At 43.2% G+C, this 20,281-nt stretch overlaps 1 protein-coding gene across 1 annotated transcript in view; it reads left to right on the top strand.

Moving 5' to 3' along the window:
• The window catches only part of SLC26A4 (solute carrier family 26 member 4), a 50,717-nt gene that overhangs the window by 25,583 nt on the left and 4,853 nt on the right, over positions 1-20,281 (top strand). The window contains exons 11-20 of the mRNA XM_059170805.1: positions 2,579-2,656; positions 2,798-2,893; positions 4,119-4,225; positions 6,929-6,998; positions 8,749-8,841; positions 10,014-10,109; positions 10,711-10,941; positions 15,515-15,569; positions 16,650-16,795; positions 19,540-19,623. Of these exons, the coding sequence (XP_059026788.1) occupies positions 2,579-2,656; positions 2,798-2,893; positions 4,119-4,225; positions 6,929-6,998; positions 8,749-8,841; positions 10,014-10,109; positions 10,711-10,941; positions 15,515-15,569; positions 16,650-16,795; positions 19,540-19,623 (1,056 nt within the window). The remainder of the gene's footprint in view (positions 1-2,578; positions 2,657-2,797; positions 2,894-4,118; positions 4,226-6,928; positions 6,999-8,748; positions 8,842-10,013; positions 10,110-10,710; positions 10,942-15,514; positions 15,570-16,649; positions 16,796-19,539; positions 19,624-20,281) is intronic.

The following is a 20,281-nucleotide window of genomic DNA, read 5'->3' as shown; positions in this document are numbered from 1 at the left end:
TTTTAATTTTCAGAAATTTTCTTTTTAAAATTGAACTTCCTTTTTTTGGGGTGAGGGGGAGACAGACCAGACCTTTCTAGCTCTGTGGGAGCAGGGAAGACAATCCAGCCCGTACCAGGAGGCCAAGCCAGGCGTCTGTGGTCGGGGAGAAGAGGTCAGAGGTGATTTCCAGAGCTGCCCCATGTTCCAGTGGCGGCTGTCAGCACACGAGTTGAAGTAAGATGAAAGCGCTCTGCTATCATCGGAGATGGGGCATTGACAGACTCTCCAGGGCCCGGGGCTGTATGCGGGTGTAGGCGGGTCCCCCACGGGTGATGTCCACTCTCCTGCTGTGGCGTGCAGGCTCAAAGGAGGCACGGGCCAGCCGGCCCAGGAAGAATGCCCGTGTAAAGCGACTCCTTGGCAGAGGGCTTGGGGATAATGGTGTTCTGGTAAGCTAACACCCACCGCCACACACTGGCATGTATTATATTTAGGAATGAAGGATGCCAGCATTTCAGTAGTGAGGAATGAAGCAAGCACAGAAGGGGCTTGACATTTAATTACTGAAATGTATACTGAGTTCTGGGGTTAAAAGTCCAAGTGCCTGGACTGAAATCCAGGGACTCATGACTACATAAACTGGATGGTCTCCCCCTGTTGTGTGGCTTCTCGGGCTTTCTCTCATGTTGGGGACCTTGGTGTCAGCATCTATAAAATGGGAACATTAACTGCATCCACTCAAAGGGATGTTGTGAGGATTGAATAAAAACGTCTAGAAAGTCCTGGCGCGTTCTTGTGAATGCTGATTGTTCCCATCTGTCGCTCCTCACGGTAGGGGAGCATCGTGTCCCAGTGATACATATGTTGTCCCTGACACAGAAGAACCAGTCCTCTCCCAGCTGAATGAACAGGGTAGCGAGGGTTAGTGCTCGCTGTGTGCAGCACATTCTCAGACTGCAGCAGGGCTTAACGGTACAGCCCGTTCTTTCTCTCACCCTCACCTGACTCCTACGGACTCACCAGAAACTCTGATTACTAACTGTTCTCTGATCTGATTACATTCTCACTTAGAATCATTAATTATCTAGTGATTGAATGTGCTCATAGATATAAAATCTACCGCAATTCCAGCCTTAAAAGTAAGTACAAGTAACAAAATCCTCTCAGATTTTAAGAGAGTGGCCAGGATTCATGTCGGTCCCCATCATTGGCGGCTTCCTGTCCCATGTACCAGGCGGGTAGGTGGCCATTCTCCCGGCAGGAGCTGGGCAGCTGGCTGTGATCTCTGTCCCCAGATCTCCGTTTCTTTCAGCTACTCGCAGAGCCCCACATCCACAGCGAGATGCAAGTGGCTCGTGATTGGCGACCAGTGCTGGTTATGCCATTATATGGAAGGGAGGGAGGGAGGAACAAAAAGGGAAGGAAGGAGCATGGATGGATAGGTAGAGAGAGGATATTAGTTTCTCTGCTCAGATAGGAGAGGGAAAGCCACCAAGGTACAGGCCTCCTAGAGGTGTGGTGCTAAGGGGCAACAGAGCCCAAAAAAGAAGTCTGGAAGTACAAAGCGAAGTTTCTAGTCCAACAGATACATAATCTAACCATAATGAGAAGGTTGGAATGATCCATTTGCCAGGTGGGAAGACTGTGACTTTGAAGTTTTCTGATGTTTCTGGATTTTCCTTTGATGTGGGCCTGATCTCTCTCTTCACCTGCAACCTCTAGCAGCCGGCGGCACTTGTGCCCCAGCCTGTCTTCCCTGTTGCTTCTCCCACTTCTTTGCTTCTGGTGCTCTGTCTCCTTTTCTCCTCTGTTTCAGAGTTTCTGGTCTTCACCTCCGCCACGCGGCAGCCATCTCAGTGCTAATCACACCAGAGAATAGCCCCACCCCTCAGCCTCTCTCCTAACTATTCACGGATCTTAGCAGAGCTTTTTGGCCAGCGAAGGTAAAGTTTCTGAAGGTCCTTTATGCCCCGCGTGCTGGTGGCCCCGTCCCTGGGGCCACACTCTGAGCCTGTGTCTGGGGACAGAGGAGCAGGGGATGCGGTCCCACGTGTCCTGGTGCTCGTGTAGCATTCTGAATTTGTGCTGGGACCGGGCCATTTAGTTCCTCTGCGATTTTTGTGGGAATCATATGCCGTTAGTACCAAGTGTTGTCAGAATCGCTGTTAGGGCTGCGCCTTCTACGATGCGTAGAATCCGATGTGAATGGCACAGTTTATTTCTTGGGGGAAGAGGTGGCCCCGCTCTGGCAAATGGTTACAAGTCTGGCCTCCCGACGGGACACCGAAGCTCTAGGTCAGTAACACATCGTGCAGCAATCCCGGTGCCGCTGGCTTTCCCTGCGCAGGCTCCGTCTCCACGTTTCCTTTAATTCCTCTGCGATAGCCACCCTGTGTATGTTGCCCACTTTTTTCCTTCCGTTGTGGAGAGTTTTTGGAACTAATTCTCATTTCTCTCAACAGTATTGAGCAGGAGGAGGGAGTAGGGCAGCGTCAAGCAGCCCTGCAAACAGACTGTCCTGCACGTACCCGCATCCCACAAGCTAGACACCAGTGGGGAGGCTGAGCCCTGCTCATGGCAGGTGTGTGTCTTTCAGATTGCCGGCATCATCTCGGCTGGGATCGTGATGATCGCCATCGTCGCCCTGGGGAAGCTGCTGGAACCCTTGCAGAAGGTACAGCCCTGCTTCTCAGCATATTGATTGCATAATCTCGCTTCCCTGCTCAGCCACCGGAGAAATAACAGGAGGTTTAAAACTCACCCGGTGGAAAGCCCTTGCCCTGAATAACACAGCCTTCCCTGTCTCTCCCTGCAGTCGGTCTTGGCTGCCGTTGTCATCGCCAACCTGAAAGGGATGTTCATGCAAGTGTGTGACATTCCTCGTCTGTGGAGACAGAATAAGATAGATGCTGTAAGTCACTTACTGCCTGTTTTTGTCTGAAATAAGATTTGGTTCTTCTTATTCTTTTTTTTTTTTAAAAGATGTTATTTATCTACTTGACAGAGAGAGAGCGAGCGAGCGCACAAGCAGGGGGAGTGGCAGGCAGAGGGAGAGGGAGAAGCAGGCTCACCACTGAGCACAGAGTCCAATATAGGACTTAATGCCAGGACCCCCAAGATTATGACCCGAGAAGAAGGCAGACAGTTAACTAACTGAGCCACCCAGCCAAGATTTGGTTCTTATGTGCCTCCTGCCACATCATTATGTGGGGGACATGTCTCCTAAATCTCATTTGCCTTTTGGGATTCCCAGAGAAGAAACTAGAATTGTGTGTATAAGCCAAGGCTCTGAAGCCAAGTTTTGTGAACATCCTGGATCTCTGGGGAGATCTTTTGCCATCTAGGAAGAATCTCCTACAAACAAACACCAAACAAACCAACCAGACCAACAACCAAATTAAAAAACAAAACAAATTCTTTAAAAAAAAAAAAAAAAAAAAAAACCTCTGTAATATAGAAGGACAAACAAAACACAAAACAAAGCAAAACCAAAGTACAAAACCCTTGCTGAGTCTAACTCTGACCAAAGTAAGCTTCGCAACTAAGGAACTGTGACAACCAGAAGCTATATCCTTCCGAGTCCTGCTCTCATTTAAACTATGGCAGACAGAAAGGAGAAAAATGCATCCCTCCAAGATGCATTGTAAAGTGAAAAAGAGACCAGCACAGCATGGCATAGTGTGTACAATGCATGAAAAGACGGGAAAAGAAAATACTGCTGTTCAGTCATATTTGCTTGTATTTGCAGAAAACGATGCTGGCGAAAAGTGCGCACATGCACGTGCCAGAGACACATGAGAAAACAGAAGAGAACACAGGGAGAGAGGCTGGATGGATGGAGAAGGGAGGGGGTTGGGAGCAAGACTTTTCACTGTAGACCTTTTTCATATTAATTCCACTTTGAACTTTGTTCGTATTTTCCCTATTTAAAAGTCATGAAAGCACGTTGAAATGGGACAGTCGGTCTTTACCAGAAAGGTCAATTTCCACTTCCTCTTAACATGAAGTAGAGTCCGAGTATATATAAAAAAAAGCTGTGATTTGTTCATGGACAGTTGATCTGTTTTCACAGGTAGTCTCTCACTGGACGGCCCCTGCTGGATTAAAGCAGTTCTTCCTTTTCTGTTTTGTCCTAGGTTATCTGGGTGTTTACGTGCATAGCATCCATCATTCTGGGGCTGGACCTCGGTTTACTAGCCGGCCTCATGTTTGGACTGCTTACTGTGGTCCTCAGAGTGCAATTGTGAGTAATGCAGACCCAGGTCTCCCTTAAACAGGACCACACACCCTGCGCTTCCTTATACCATTTTGATAAAATATAAGGAAACCACTCCCTTTCATAATAGTTTCTATACATTGAGGGCTTCTATGAATTAAGCCCATAGTGCTTGACATACGTTATCATATTTAGTCTTCGGGAAAAAAAATCCCATGAACAGATTTTATTATTGTCATTCTATAGGTAAGCAGTTCGAGGCTCAGAAAGGTTAAGAACTTTTCCAAAGATCACACAGCTAAGTCAGGCTTTGAACCCGGGTGTGTCTCACCCCCAAATCTGTGCACTTAGCCGTGTGCTCTTTGGCTGTGTGCTCCTTTCAGGGGTGATAAAACGCAAAGATTCATGACTCAGCAAAGGACTGAGGTGAGTTCCTTCTGCAGTTCCTTGCAGTTCCTTCTGTAAATGAGACGCCGCACGTGGGACACGCCGCCCGAGGCTAGGGTCAAGGTAGCCGCTAAACAGATTGCAGCCCGGTTTCTCCTGAAGCTAGGAACCCAGAACGGGAGACTTTGAAAGTGTTGATTGTGGGCAGGATTCATTCAGACCCACCAAATGGAGCGTGCGTCCCACAGGTCACACGATTATATGAAGTAGAGGTCATTAGGACATATGCAGAGGGAAAGCAGCAAAGGCGTGGCTCGACGCCACCAAGAGTGATCTGTGAGGGGTCCTGAGCGTCTGGGTTTCTGTTGGTTCTGTAGTGACTCTTGAGAGGCTTTCCATGTGTGCCCTCCTGGGTCTGTGAAGCCCTCCCAGTGGAGAGGCAAACAGAGCCTCTTTCTCCTCAAAACCTCTGTTCCCTTTCCAGAATTCTGGCCTCTTCTCTGCCTGGGCTTTGGTTGCAAAGGAGTAAGAAACCTGGAAAAACATCATCCAAGACCCCTCCCACTTTGCATAAGCCCACCCTTCTTCTTCTTCTTCTTTTTTTTTTTTTTAAATTATGCTATGTCAGTCACCATTCAGTACATCATTAGTTTTCGATGTAGTGCTCCATGATTCGTTGTTTACGTATAACACCCAGTGCTCCATGCAATCCATGTCCTTCCTAATACCCACCACCAAGCTCACCCATCCCCCCACCCTCCTCCCCTCTAAACCCCTCAGTTTGATTCCCGGAGTCCACAGTCTTTCATGGTTTGTCTCCCCCTCTGATTCCCCCCACCTCCATTTTTCCCTTCCTTCTCCTAATGACATCCATGCTATTCCCTACACTCCACAAATAAGTGGAACCATATGATAATTGACTCTCTCTGCTTGACTTACTTCACTCAGCATAATCTCCTCCAGTCCCATCCGTGTTGATACAAAAGTTGAGTATTCATCCTTTCTGATGCCTGAGTAATATTCCATTGTGTATGTGGACCACATCTTCTTTATCCATTCATCTGTTGAAGGGCATCTCGACTCCTTCCACCGTTTGGCTATTTTGGACATTACTGCTATAAACATTGGGGTGCACATGACCCTTCTTTTAATGACATCTGTATCTGTGGGGTAAATACCCAGTAGTGGTATTTTTAACTTTTTGAGGAAACTGCACACGGTTTTCCAAAGTTAAGCCCACCCTTCTCATTGCACCAACCAGTTCCCCTTCTTCCCAAAAGCTTGTGTTCCCTGCCTCGGGGCCCCTAAGTGGTTGCCTATGGGCCCAGAGAGTTCCCAAGTTCCCTGTGTGCCCAGTTTGCTGCTGGGAAATAACTCCAAACCTGTGCGTGGAAGATGCTGCTTCTCGTGCTCTCTGTGCCTCAGTGTCTACTTGGCCTTGTGAGGGTGTGGTTGGGAGAGGAGGGTTTGTGGAGAAAGATGATGTAGCTTATGAGCTTTACATGAATATTCAGCACAGCCCGATAAACTGAAGATAAAGCAGCAGCACATTTTAGCTCCTGATTCGGTAACCAGGCTTTTAGCCAAGCAAAAGCCACATCCTCCACAATGCTTCATTGCCAGTAATTATATGGCTGATCTGGAGAGCACGTTGCCAAGAGTACCCCAAACAGATACTCTTTCTTCAGGAATTGTTATTTAACATCTGTCCCTGGCCTCCCTTGAAGAATCACAGGATTTATTCGATTACATGAGGAGCAGGAAGACAACAGTCTGGTTGATGGGAGGAACTTTCTCCTGGTCCCCCCAGGCTCCCATTTCTACCAACTGAGACTAATTTGATCCCTGAAGACTCGTCATACTTCCTCAGAAAGTTGCTATACCTCATGAGTAAGTTCCAGGTGTTGTGCTAGGCTGTGAGGACCCCTGGGTCAAATGTAGATGCTGCCCCTTACCTCCAGGGCCTTTTTGACTTACCTGACCCTCAGCTTTCCCATAAAAATGAAGATAGGACCGCTGATCTTCCAGAAGAATAGTGGCACTTAGAGAAAATTTACCATGTGTGAAAGCTCTTTGTTTGTCCTCTGAAGTGTAATACACACGGAAGAGGGCTGCTCACGACTTCTCTCAGCCCTCAGGGAAGTCCTCCTCCACCCAGGGCCCACGCAAACACCAGCCGTTCATTTCGGAGCAGAGCTGGCTGTAGGAAGATGTCATCTGTAATGAAGACACAGGCTCCAAACACCAGAACGATGGGCTCTTTCCTATCGGTTATTTCTTCTAATGTTTTATTCCAAAGGAGGCCTGTTCCAAAAAATCCTGACCTGATTTTTCTTCTCTTAGTCCCTCATGGAATGGCCTGGGAAGCGTTCCTAGCACAGACATTTACAAAAGTACCAAGAGTTACAAAAATGTAAGTGCCTTTGTGAGACATTTGCTGGATTTGGGTTTTCTAGCCTGGATTTTCAGGGCCAGCTTATTTCTCTTTTAGTGTATCAGGTACAAGGTAGTTAAGGGGGGACACTTCTGCCAGGAATGTCTAGAAGTCCACGGAGGCGGGGGGTTGTTGTGAAAACTTTGACCCAATGTGCCTTCTGATATGCATGACTTGGATGAATTGTGCCCATGCTAGTGTGAAGGTCCTATTCATGTAAAGCCATTGTAAGAGAAATCTCTTAAAATAGCCAATTTGAGGATTGCAGGAAGTTTCCACAAAATTCTATTCCTCTGCTATGTAATCTTTATCCTCTATGAAATTACCTGAAATCCCCATAAGGTTATCTTCATTTAATTCTAACCGGAGACTTTTAAGTTCTCGTCACAAGGAACCTTCTTTGACATGTTGCTCTAATCTTGGAAGAAACAATATATGATACCGGAAATGGAAAAAAAAACAAATCCCACGGATGGACTTCTGTCCCTGCAAACAAACTAGCTTAGTGGTCACCAGGGCAAAAAGCAGAGGAAGAAAATTTTGGACACTGACCCTGGAATTCCATTAGCTGCTACTTAACTTATTTCCACATTCTTTCTCAGTTATGTTGAGCCAAGTGCTGCCCAGAGCTAAACATGATGGTAGAGAATCTTCTGGCTCATGGGCTGAATTTGGGAGTTTGCAGTTCAAGGCTCCACCCTGGGGAGAGTGACACCGTGTGTCACTCAGCCTCCCAGCTCCTACTTGCTCCTCTCAGGGACTGAACTGAAATTGCTAGGATTCCTAAAGACTGGAAAAATCTAGGATTCTGTAAGCTTTTTTTTGGTCTGGCCACTCTGTGTCAGGGCAAGAACAAGCAGATGATATCACAGGCCTCAGTTCTTGCAAATCCCCTTGTTTGCTACTTTTTTTTTCCTTTTAAAGAATAGTAGCCAAAGAACAAAGTGGGCAGGGAGTGGTATGAACTTGAGGCAAAATTATTGCTAAAAATAGTGTCACTGAAAAATAATCATGTCACTGTTCTCAGCCTCAGTTTCTCCATCTGGAAATCAGAGGGTGCATCATTGCTTATGGAGGCCCTTCCTAACTTGACCTTCTGTGAGACTGTAAAATACCAGTGGTTTTATTTTTACTTTTAAAGATTTTATTTATTGGACAGAGAGAGACAGTGAGAAAGGGAACACAAGCAGGGGGAGTAGGAGAGGGAGAACCAGGTTGTGCTGAGCAGGGAGCCCTGCGTGGGGCTTGATCCCAGGACCCTGGGATCATGACCTAAGTTAAAGACACTTAACAATTGAGCCACCCAGGCGCCCCTCCAGTTTTAATAACCTGTGGCCTCTAACTGGGGGAAGCCCCTATTCAGGTAGAGGTGGGTGCTGCTGCCTAGCTCCTTTGAACAACTGAAACTCCCCTCCTAGTGGAGAAGCTAGAATTTTTTTATTTATTTGAGAGAGAAAGAGAGAGAGAGAGAGAGAGAGAGAGCAAGAGGTGGGGGAGGGGGAGCAAAGGGGGAGGGAGGGGGATAAGTAGACTCTGGGCTGAGCATGGAGTCCAAGAAGAGTGGACTCCATCCCAGGACCCCTGTGATCATGGCCTGAGCTGAAACCAAGAATCAGAGGCTCCACTGACTAAGCCCCCCAGGTGGCCCAAAAAGCCAGAAATTGAATCAAATGTTTGAAGCCCAAGATTATTATTAACCTCACGCTTTTTTTTTTTTTTTTAATGCTAGATTGAAGAACTTGAAGGAGTGAAGATTCTTAGATTTTCTAGTCCTATTTTTTATGGCAACGTTGATGGTTTTAAAAAATGTATCAAGTCCACAGTGAGTATTTTATCCCTAGAAATTTGGTTTCTAACCTCCTTTGAGACTTCCTTCATTCTATAGGTATTTATTGGCTCAAACTGGGCTAAGGTCCTACACCCTATTCCATCTGTATGGGGCTTTAAGAATTATAACATCCAAGTAAGTTACAGTCTATTGGAGGATAGGAAAATACCAATAATACCGTATGTGTTAAAATCCAGGTAGCAATAACTATGGAAGACAAAAACAGCAGAGATGTCTCCAGGCGGAATTTGAGTTCCAAATAAGTAGTATACACAGTACATGTGAGGAAGTTTCCAGAAGGGAGCAATCCCTGCAAGTTGGATGGACCAGGCTGGGTGTGACAGTTGGGCAGAAGAGTGGTTATGTCAGGTGTTTGGGAACCCTGTGAGCTGAGAGTCCAAGGTATGTACACATCTTTGGGTTGGGAGGTATTTGCCCAGTTGGAATAAAGGGCAAAAAGTGTAAGTGAAATATGTCAGCAGGAAACTGTGGTCTTGAATGCCGTGCCAACTGTGGTCTTGAATGCTTAGCTCTGATGCTAAGTCTCCCTGAGTGGGGTCCAGAGCAAACTGTTTCACAGGAATGGTCCTCTGTGATTTTGCAATAACATAAAGGCTCTGTGAGGTCAAGGACCTTTGTTAACATAGGCTTAAAGCTAAAGAGGTTTTTCTTCACTGTTTTTGGTTGTTTTTTGTTGTTGTTCTGTTTTTACCAGTGTAGAGCCTTTAATATGAGACTGTCTTTCCTGAGTCTCTGGGTAGGTGGGGGAGGGTTGATGGGGCGACTGCCACCAGATCTTAGAATTTCTTTTTCAACAGGATGTATTCAAGTAAGTGACTCTTAATCTCACAAAACAAACTGAGGGTTGCCGGGGGGAGGGGGTTGGGGAGAAGGGGGTGGGATTATGGACATTGGGGAGGGTATGTGATTTGGTGAGTGCTGTGAAGTGTGTAAACCTGGTGATTCACAGACCTGGGGATAAAAATATATGTATATAAAAAATATATGTTTATAAAAAATAAAAAATTAAAAAAAAAAAAAAAAAAAAAAAAAAAAAAAAAAAAAAGGAATAATAGTACTTGAGAAACAACCTTCCCAGATAACAATTGCCATTAACGAGCATTAGGAACCAGACATTTTAAGTAATTTGACATTTTTTCCCAAAGGTTGGATTTGATGCCATTAGAGTATATAATAAGAGGCTGAAAGCACTGAGGAAAATACAGAAACTCATCAAAAAAGGACAATTAAGAGCAACAAAGGTGAGGCGACATTTTTCTTTTCCCTGTTAAATTCTTTCCCTGCTCAGAGGAAAATGAAAGCAGTTAGATAGTTAAAATTAGATTTATTCCCTTTGGTACCCAGATATGTACAAGGAGACAGTAATGTTGTTCTTGTAGGCAAGAGGAAATGGGAGAGAATTTAAAAATCAGCAGACCTCTCTGGAAACAGAAGGTTTGATTTTTTTTTTCCCCCCATCGATAAATAAACCTTATTTTTACTGAAGGGAACAAAATTAGTGCTAATTCAATGCCAGAAAATTGCTCACAGTAGAAGACAGTTAAGTTCATAAACTTTTAGATCTATTACCTTTTATTCAGACTCTCCTGCCTATGTATCTCTTGGCCAAGTTCCACAATCTTCCAGAAATCAAGAGTTTCCTGGCTGCTCTGCTCTTCCATTTTTCTTCCTAGGGAACATCACAGTTTGGACTGAGGTAAATCTCATTCCTTAAGAGTTCATCCCTTTGATGTTTTGCTTGCCAAGGAAAAGTGTATAGGACTTTTAAGTAAATGGAGTTGAATCTTTGAAAGATGTCTCCCAGTGTTTGGCACTGAAGCTGGCAGTGTTTTCTTTGTTTAGAATGGCATTATAAGGGATGCTGGTTCATCGAATAATGCTTTTGAGCCTGATGAAGATATTGAAGATCCAGAAGACCTTGATATCCCAACCAAGGAAATAGAGATTCAAGTGGATTGGAACTCTGAGCTTCCAGTCAAAGTGAATGTTCCCAAAGTGCCAATCCATAGCCTCGTGCTTGACTGTGGAGCTGTGTCTTTCTTGGATGTTGTTGGAGTGAGATCCCTGCGAATGGTAAGGTTTTGGTGCTTTGGTTTATAGATCTGGAGCTTGGGCAGTAGTAACAGGGTAAGGGACACCTGGTCTTACAAAGGGACAATTGTTGGATCTGTAGTTTTTGTAGAGGAATGCTTTTGCAATAGAGTATAATATTTGAAAGTATGGGCTGTGTGGCCAGACGGGGGGCAGGGGGGTGGTGTTTTGAATCCCGGGTCTACTACTTACTAGTGGTGTGACCATGGACAAGTCACTTAATCTATCTGTACCTCAGTTTCTTCATCTGCAGTATGGGGGTAATGATGGTACCTACTTCACAAGGTTTGTTATGAGGATTAAATAGGCATATATATATATATATATTATATATGTAGTTTATTTTATTAGCTACATATATAATATATATTATATAGGTATTGTGTATAAAGAGGTAGTTTAGAAGAGTATCTTAGGAAATATATTTATTAAGTTTTCTTTTTCTTGGAGTACATAGAAGATAAGATATTAGAAGGAGGAAAAATGGATAACTGTTTGTGTCAAGTGTTATGTTTTTATTTGTAACACAAACAACAGCAGGGTAAGGACCCCCAGAGAACATGGTAGGACTGGAAAAGCAGGTGTCATTAAGAGGTTAGAACAGGAAGCAGGTCGGTTATCTAAGACATCAAAGCAAGAGTTGAGGAGCATGTGGGACAGAAACTTTCATGGTGTCAGAAACCAGTTATGCAGGCTCAAGCAAATAATTGTGGAGTGCCTAATATTTGCCAAGTGCTCGCCAGGCATAAGAGAGACACGATAAAGCCACCGCAGCCCCTATCCTGGGGGGACTAAACAGTCTAGAGGGTAAGGCAAACATTAAGCAAACATTTAACCAACTGTATGAAGCGCCCCCACACACAGACTAACCAGTGTGTCAATGTGGCTAGATGTTAAATTTAGGTGAAGTTTCAGATAGGTATTAAGAGGGTCGGGGTTTGGGGCGCCTGGGTGGCTCAGTGGGTTAAGCCGCTGCCTTCGGCTCAGGTCATGATCTCAGGGTCCTGGGATCGAGTCCCGCATCGGGCTCTCTGCTCAGCAGGGGGCCTGCTTCCCTTCCTCTCTCCCTATGATCTCTTCCCTTCCTCTCTCCTACTGTGATCTCTCTCTGTCAAATAAATAAATAAAATCTTAAAAAAAAAAAAAAAAGAGGGTCGGGGTTAAAAACAGGTTCCAGGCACCGACAATCAGATGTAATACATGGAAATGACCCCGGTGGGTGAAGGGGATTAAGAGTACACGTAATCATGATGAACATTGGGTAATACAGGGAACTGCTGAATCCCTACATTGTAACCCTGAGACTAACACAACACTGTAGTTAACTACACTGGAATTAAAATTAAAAAAATTTTTAAGTCTATTTAAAAAGTATGGCAATGACCCCTAACTGGAGTTTAATCCTAACTGGAAGCTTAATCGGGGCTTCCTGGCTACCTGGGCAAGAGCAAGTGATGATTCTACGGGGTGAGTCCTGGGCTGGTGAGGTAGAAAAGTGATTATTCTACTAGGCAGAAGAGTTCAGGAATATGCTGGCAGGTTCTATTCCAGCTATTTTGGAAAACCTGGCTAGTATAATAACCATTTGAGAACGGAAATGAAGACATAAATCTTGTTCTGCCTTGTGCATTTCACTCAACTGCGGCTCAGATCCATTGTAGATTGTGTTAGTCCAAGGGTTTAATGAACTGCTTTTGGGGAGAGTCAGAACTTATTTAATGCCAGGATAGTTTCCACACCTAACCAGTGGTTCTTTCAAATGCTTTAAGGGCAATTATGAGATCTCCAAACATTATACTTGCGTAAAGGTCTTGATTTTTTCCCCCCAGAAATGTCACGTTCTATTTTATTATTGCCCATAGGTCTTGTGTCTTGTTTTTTTGTTTTTAATTTTTACTAATTTGTATATTTTTATTGAAGCATAATTTTAAAAAAAGATTTTATTTATTTATTTGACAGAGAGAGAAAGAACACAAGTAGGCAAAGCAGCAGGTGGAGGCAGAGGAAGAAGCAGGCTCCCTGCTGAGCAGGGAGTGTGATGCAGGGCTTGATCCCAGGACCCTGGGATCATGACCTGAGCCAAAGGTAGATGCTTAGCCGACTGAGCCACGCAGGCAACTCTACTAAAGTATAATTAACATACAGTGTTATATTAGTTTTGGATAAACAATATAATGATTCAAAAATTCTATACATCACTCAGTCTCATCACGATAAGTGTACTTTTCATCTCCTTCACCTATTTCACCCATCCCCCACCCACTTCCTGTCTGGTAACCATCAGTTTGTTCTCCGTATTTAAGACTCTGGGGTTAAAAAAAAAAAAAAAAAGACTGTTTTTTTGTTTTTGTTTGTCTCTTTTGTTTGTTCATTTGTTTTGTTTCTTAAATTCCACTTGTGAGTGAAATCATATGGTATGTCTTTCTGTGACTTATTTCACTTAGCATTATGAGTGACGTTGAGTATCTTTTCATGTGACTGTTGGTCCATCATGTTGTTGCAGATGGCAAGATCTCATTATTTTTCATGGCTCAGTAATATTGGTGTGTGTTTGTGTGTGTGTGTACACCACTTCTTTACCCATTCATTCTTTACCCATTCATCTATGGTTGGACACTTGGGTTGCTTCCACATCTTGGCTATTTTAAGTAATGCTACAATAAACAGAGGGATGCATATATCTTTTTGAATTAGTGTTTTCATTTTCTTTGAGTGCATAAATACCTAGTAGTGGAATTACTGGATCATATGTTACTTCTTTTTAAAATTATTTTAGAAAGGTCCATACTGTTTTCCTCAGGACCTCCACCAATTTACATTCCCATCAACAGCACACAAAGGTTGCTTTTGCTCCACATTTTTGCCAACTCTTGTTACTTCTTGTATTTTTTGATACCAGCCATTCTGACAAGGTAATACCTCATTGTGGTTTTGATTTGCATTTACCATGATGAGTGATGCTGAGCATCTTTTCATGTGTCTGTTGGCCATTTATAGGTCTTCTAGAGAAGGTGTCTATTCAGGTCTCGTCCATTTTTAATGAGATTATTTGGGGTATGGAGGCGTTGAATTCTATAAACTATATATTTTGGCTATTAACACCTTATTGGATATATCATTTCATTTGTGAATACATTCTCCCTTTCAGTAGGTTGCTGGGTTTGGGTTTTGTTTTGTTTACAGTTTTTGTTTTGTTGATAGTTTCCCTTGCTGTGCGAAAGCTTTTTATTTTAAGAAAGTCCTAATAGTTACATTTTGCTTTTGTTTCCCTCGCCTGAGGAGTCATATTTAGAAAAATATTTCAATGGCTGATGTCAAAGAAATTACTACCTATATTTTCTTCTAGGATTTTTATGGTTTCAGGTGCCACATTTAGGCCCTTAATCCATTTTGAGTTTATTTTTGTGTTATGATATAAAAAAGTGGCCCACTTGCATTCTTTTGCATGTAGCCATCCAGTCTTCCCAACACCATTTGTTTGACAGACTATCTTTTCCCCATTGTGTATTCTTGCCTCTTTCATCATAGGCTAATTGGCCATATAAGTGTGGGTTTATTTCTGGGCTCTCTATCCTGTTCCATTGATCAATATGTCTGTTTTTGTGCCTATATCAGACTGTTTTGATTACTAGAGCTTTGTAGTGAATCTCAAAACCTGGGGTTGTGATATCTCCAGCTTTGTTCTTATTTCTCAAAATTGCTTTGGCTGTATCTAGATTTTTTTTCATTAAATTTTTAATTTTGAGATAACTGTAGATTCACATGGAGTTGTAAGAAATAATACAGAGAGAGCCTATGTACCCCTCACCCAGTTTCTCCCCACAGTAACGTTTTGCAATACTAGAGTACAGAAATCACAATCAGGACATTGACAATGACAGAGTCAAAATACAGAGGACTTTTTAGGTCAGTTTTTGCATTTGGCATCCAGTGGCCACATATCCATGCTTACATGTCTTCTTCTCAAAGATAGAAACACATACTCTTGTTTCCAATCCACAGGGGCTGTGTTAGGAAGCTTCCTGTATTTTCTTCCCTTTCTTCCACAAATATCAGTGAAGCCCCTCTGTGCCATCCAGATGGCAACATCTGCTGCCGTCTCTGGAGACATGGTCTTCTCATCCCTAATCCTGCCATCACTGCAGGTCGAAAACCTCTGTGGTTTTCCAAGAATGAACTTTTCTCCAATAATCCACTTTCTTTTTTTTTTTTAATTTTTAATTTTTTAAAAAAATATTTTATTTATTTATTTGGAGAGACGGAGATCACAAGTAGGCAGAGAGTCAGGCAGAGAGAGAGAGAGGAAGAAGCAAGCTCCCTGCTGAGCAGAGAGCCTGATGAGAGGCTCCATCCCAGGACCCTGGGATCATGACCTGAGCTGAAGGCAAAAGCTTTAACCCACTGAGCCACCCAGGTGCCCCTAATAATCCACTTTCCTCGATGTCCTGGTTAACCATGAAAGTGTTCACATTTCTCCTGAGCAGGTAATGGAATGCTCCGTAACTGTGGACAGATAAAGTCATTCGCTGTTACAATTTTTTTTGTTTGTTTTTAGATTGTCAAAGAATTTCACAGAATTGATGTAAATGTGTACTTTGCATCACTTCAAGGTAAGTGCATATACAAATATATCTGCCTCTAAGACTTTCTTCTAAGCTTTTTCCTCTGCCTTGGAATGTGGGTACATAAATCAGCCTTTTTTTAAAAAACTATGTTTTATTAGGGTACGAAATGTCTAAGTATAAAAGTTGCCATTTTAGTCACACTGACGTATACAATTAAGTCAGCGGCATTAAGTAGAGTCACAGTGTCGTGTAACCATCACAACGATCGATTTCCAAAATTTTTCAGTGCCGCAAACAGAAACTCTACTCGTTATGCAATCTCTCTGGGTTATTTTTTGAATCTGCAAAGATATTATTTCCTATTTGTTCAGTAAAGCTGGTAAGTATTTCAGTCATCTGAAAGTATGTCCTGACAGCAGTGCAGGGTCAGTGGGGGAAACTTACCATGGGGATGACATAGATCCCTTGAAAGTAGAGGATCCTCCAGGGTCTGAGTCTTTGTCTGTCTGTGCACCAGTGTATGTATATAGAAACATGCTACGGCTTAGGCTGAGTTCCCTAGAAGCAGGCCCTGAGATAAGGATTCTTGCGCAAGTGATTGAGAGTGTACAGGAGAAATTCGTGAGGGGCTGATGGAAGAGGATAGGGCAAGGGAAGAGGCTGGACGAAGACATGGTTTTAGAGGTCTGCCTGAGCCTGATGTCATAGGGGGCACCCAGCAGGAAGAACATCACGGGGATATCCTTCCTGAGGCGAGCAGGCCATCCTTTTTATCCCCGTATCAGTCCGTCAGGGGCTATAGGCCCCACGGTTGGGGTTTAGACTGGTGGCCAAGGAAATTCTTCAGAGAAGGTCATAGCCGGGAGCCATTAGCAGCCAGCCTTCTGGCAGCCCGAGGGTGGTGCCCTGGCAAAAACAAGATGGTCAGGAGCCCAGTCTGCCCACACCAGCCAGTTAGGGTATAACCATTCCATGTTCTTCTGGAAAAGAAGGTCAGTCAGCTGAGAGCCGGGTCACATTTTGAAAATGAGGGAAAAAAAAAATGAGGAGCTGACAAAAGTTAGTATGGGCTGATGTTAAAAACGTGCTTTCCTAGAGACTGAACATTATTTCCTTCTTTTGAAGATCATGTGATAGAAAAACTGGAGAAGTGTGGTTTCTTTAATGATAACATTAGAAAGGACATATTCTTTTTGACCGTCCATGATGCTGTCCTCCATCTACAGAACCAGGTTAAATCTCGAGAAGTTCAAGATTCCATTTTAGAAACGGTAAATAAACATTTAACCTTTCTACATAGGTATCTTTCCTAAACTTTGATGGTTTCTGTGAAGAGAAAAAATTCCACAAATGTTGGTTTGAATCCCAGTCTAGTAGGATTTGGGGCCACCTGCTTGACTTCCCAGAGCCTCACTTTTCTCATCATTAAAATGGGAGTAAAAATGTTGACCTTACTGGGTCGGTAGGACAACTAAATACGATAGTTTATAGGAAAGCACCTGGTGGTACCAGATACATATCCGTTTTACAATGTGCAGGTTTACTAATAAAAGTAGACATTAGCTATAAAGATGCCTTTTTAGAATATAGGTGGTGAATCTTGGATTTTCTGTGATTTAGGTATACAAATGCACAACTGTGTATACAATTTAAATTTTCAGCCAGCTGGAAAATCTCAATGGTAAATGTCTTTAAATAGGATCCATTAGGTCACGAGTGATCTTTGAAAAGGGAAAAAAAGAAAAGTCATGAATCAGCTCAGAGTTAATTATTTCCAACAAAATAGAAAAGACCCTGGTTTTCCAGGAGCCTCCCTATTTTTGTCAATTCTCCTGATATCCTCAGAAACCCAAGCATTTCAGCTTGGGTCATTGGACAGGTCAGTGGGTTGGGTCATTGGGCCTAGGCCAAGAAACTCTTCTTTCATAGACCCTCTGACCATGAACTTGGGCAACTAAAACAAATACTTATAAAATAACAACAGTAGTAATTACTTCGGTGACACGGTGTACTGTATTTTCAGTTGGTTACTTCTTTTTAAAAATAGGATGAGTAGATTTTTATTGTAGGTCGGAAGCTGATCTTTGAAGTAAAATTAATCTAGAAAACAATAGTGCATTATTCTTTTCAGCTCTTGTTAGTGGAGAGACTGCTTAATACTGCTGGGAGATATATTAACACTAAATATCAAGGTGTGGATCTGAAATACATAAAAGAAAAAAAAAGTAGTAAAACCACAAATCTCAAAAGAAAAAAAAGAAGAGAAGAAAGCAAGCAAGCTACATGCAAGAGGCTGATCTTTGAAAACTCATAAACCTTTTTCTATTTTCTAACTTAAAATTCTCTAACCCATAGATAACAACAACAAAGCAGGATCATACAAAGCATTAAAAAAAAAAAAAAAAACCCTCACATTAAAACTATTTAGAAGTGAGGTGTCAAATTCTTTCTCAGCATGAAAATGGTTGTTTTGTTATTTGTGTGTTTTTTTTTTAAAGATTTTATTTATTTATTTGACTGAGAGAGATCACAAGTAGGCAGAGAGGCAGGCAGAGAGAGAGAGAGAGAGAGAGGAGGAAGCAGGCTCCCCGCTGAGCAGAGAGCCCAATGCGGGACTCGATCCCAGGACCCCGAGATCATGACCTGAGCCGAAGGCAGCGGCTTAACCCACTGAGCCACCCAGGTCCCCTTGTTATTTGTTTTTACTCTATTTCTGATTCAAGCTCTCAGGACAGGAATGCTGCAGAAACAGCTAAACCACAAGTGCCCCTTCCAGGGCTAGACTCAGTCTTTTGGCATCATGGAGGCCTCGTCCGCCATCAGTGCGTGGCTGGGATGGCTTTTTCTGGCCTCAAACAAGTGTTAGCCTGAGTATCACTGAGGGCTTATAACATACAACATAACATATAACATACACTTATAACATATAGGCTTATAACATACACTTATATGTTATAACATAGCATATAACTTAAAACATACATACATGCACTGGTTCACTAAGTAGAGGGTTGAGCAGTGCTGACAACCTGTCACACCAGGAACTTACACTTTTATGTGCCCTCACTGCCTAGCACAAAGCCTCATACCCAGTAGATGGATAGCAATAAATCTGGCCTTTGGTTCTTTCCTTTCCTTCAGGAAATGTAATGTGTGGGTATTGTGGATGCAGTGATGGGACCCTCTCCCTGTGACCATCACAAGGCTTATCCTAGGATAGCCTCAAGCGGTGGTTCTACCTGCCCCCTGACTTTTACGTCATGGCCATCTGCACAGGGACTTAAGAAGTCTTTAATGCATTTCCACCCAAGCAAAGAGAATTGGGTTATTTATTTCTGAAATGAAAAGTCGCTCAAAAGTACTTCGAAACAACACCCTTGCCTTGATACACATCTGGAATTGCTTTAGAAATACCCTTCATACGTCAACCAAGGCCCAGATTGTTATTGATTTCCTCTGTGTGGAAGATTAAATTGCATGCTACTGCTAAAAAGCAGAACTTTCCTGAACAGTCAACCAGAGAGTGGTCCGTACAGTGTGGCTTCCACTGGCAATAAAATTAATTTCCATCCAATTCAGCTGGGAGCGGCTTATTGTCATTGGTCACAAGCCCTTCACTGGGCACTCACTGTGTGCTCGATGGGGTACTAAGTGCTCTCAGCCTAGCTGCTGAAGGAGAAACACAATTGATGGCTGAGTCATTGAGGCAGACAGGGTGACTCGCTAAGCGGTGCACACTTCAGAGGCTGGGGAAGAGAGATGAGAAGGAGGCGAGACAATGGCCATTCATGACCGTTCATGACTTGACATGTTCACAATTGAATGTGGAAAAAGTAGTATGAGGAAGAATCCTGAGGTGGGAAATGTAAAAGAACAAGAAAGCTGAAAAGGATTTCGTGGTGTGGAGATTAGAGACGAGAAGCACCAGCAAAGCTTCAAATAATTTTCAGGGGAGTAGCAGGGTGGGCTGATGTCATTATCGTTCCAATAAATATCCTCTGTTCTCTTGGTCAAGATCACTCTCATGCAGGACTGTAAAGATCCTCTTGAATTAATGGAAGCAGAGCTGATTGAAGAAGAACTTGATGTCCAGGATGAGGTATGATCATTATTTCCTTTCCGAGAAAATAATGTGGATTGAACCTTGACTGGATAGAATAATACAAATAGTGTCTGTGTCTGAATAAAACCATTCAGGGAAAATGACTTTGAAAAAGATACTAAAAGGATGGCTTCACAGAAAGGGGAAAGTGGAAAACAAGAACTGTCCCTTAAAGACGTTAAGCACCTAGGGGACCTTTTGGCCCAGACATATAGGCATGTTCAGTGATTGGAAGCAGCCAATATACTGGTCCTGACTTTATACTTAAGCCTCTGTATATGTCTTCTTCCTGCCCCACCTCAGGAAAGTGGGCAGGGGGAAAGATGGCTTGAGGGAATTTCTAACCGGGGAGTTTTATAAACTTCAGAAGTTTGTGAGGGACAGGAGGAACCTCACAGAATTTTCTTCACCTGACTGATAATGGTAAACAAGACACACCCTCCAACTGAAACTGATTCCATGTATTTTTTGGAAAGATTTTATTTATTTATTTGAGAGGGAGAGAGAGAGAGAGATCGATTGTGATAGAGATAGTGAGAGTGAGAGACAATAGGAGCAGGAAGGAGAGGGAGAAGCAGGCTCCCCGCTGAGCAGGGCTTGATCCCAGGACCTTGAGATCAGGACCTGAGCTGAAGACAGACACTTAACCCACTGA

This window comes from Mustela lutreola, chromosome 4, assembly GCF_030435805.1.
Source record: "Mustela lutreola isolate mMusLut2 chromosome 4, mMusLut2.pri, whole genome shotgun sequence".
Taxonomy (NCBI): domain Eukaryota; kingdom Metazoa; phylum Chordata; class Mammalia; order Carnivora; family Mustelidae; genus Mustela; species Mustela lutreola.
Note: the sequence above shows the minus strand (reverse complement) of the source record. Positions and strands in the feature narration are given on the sequence as shown.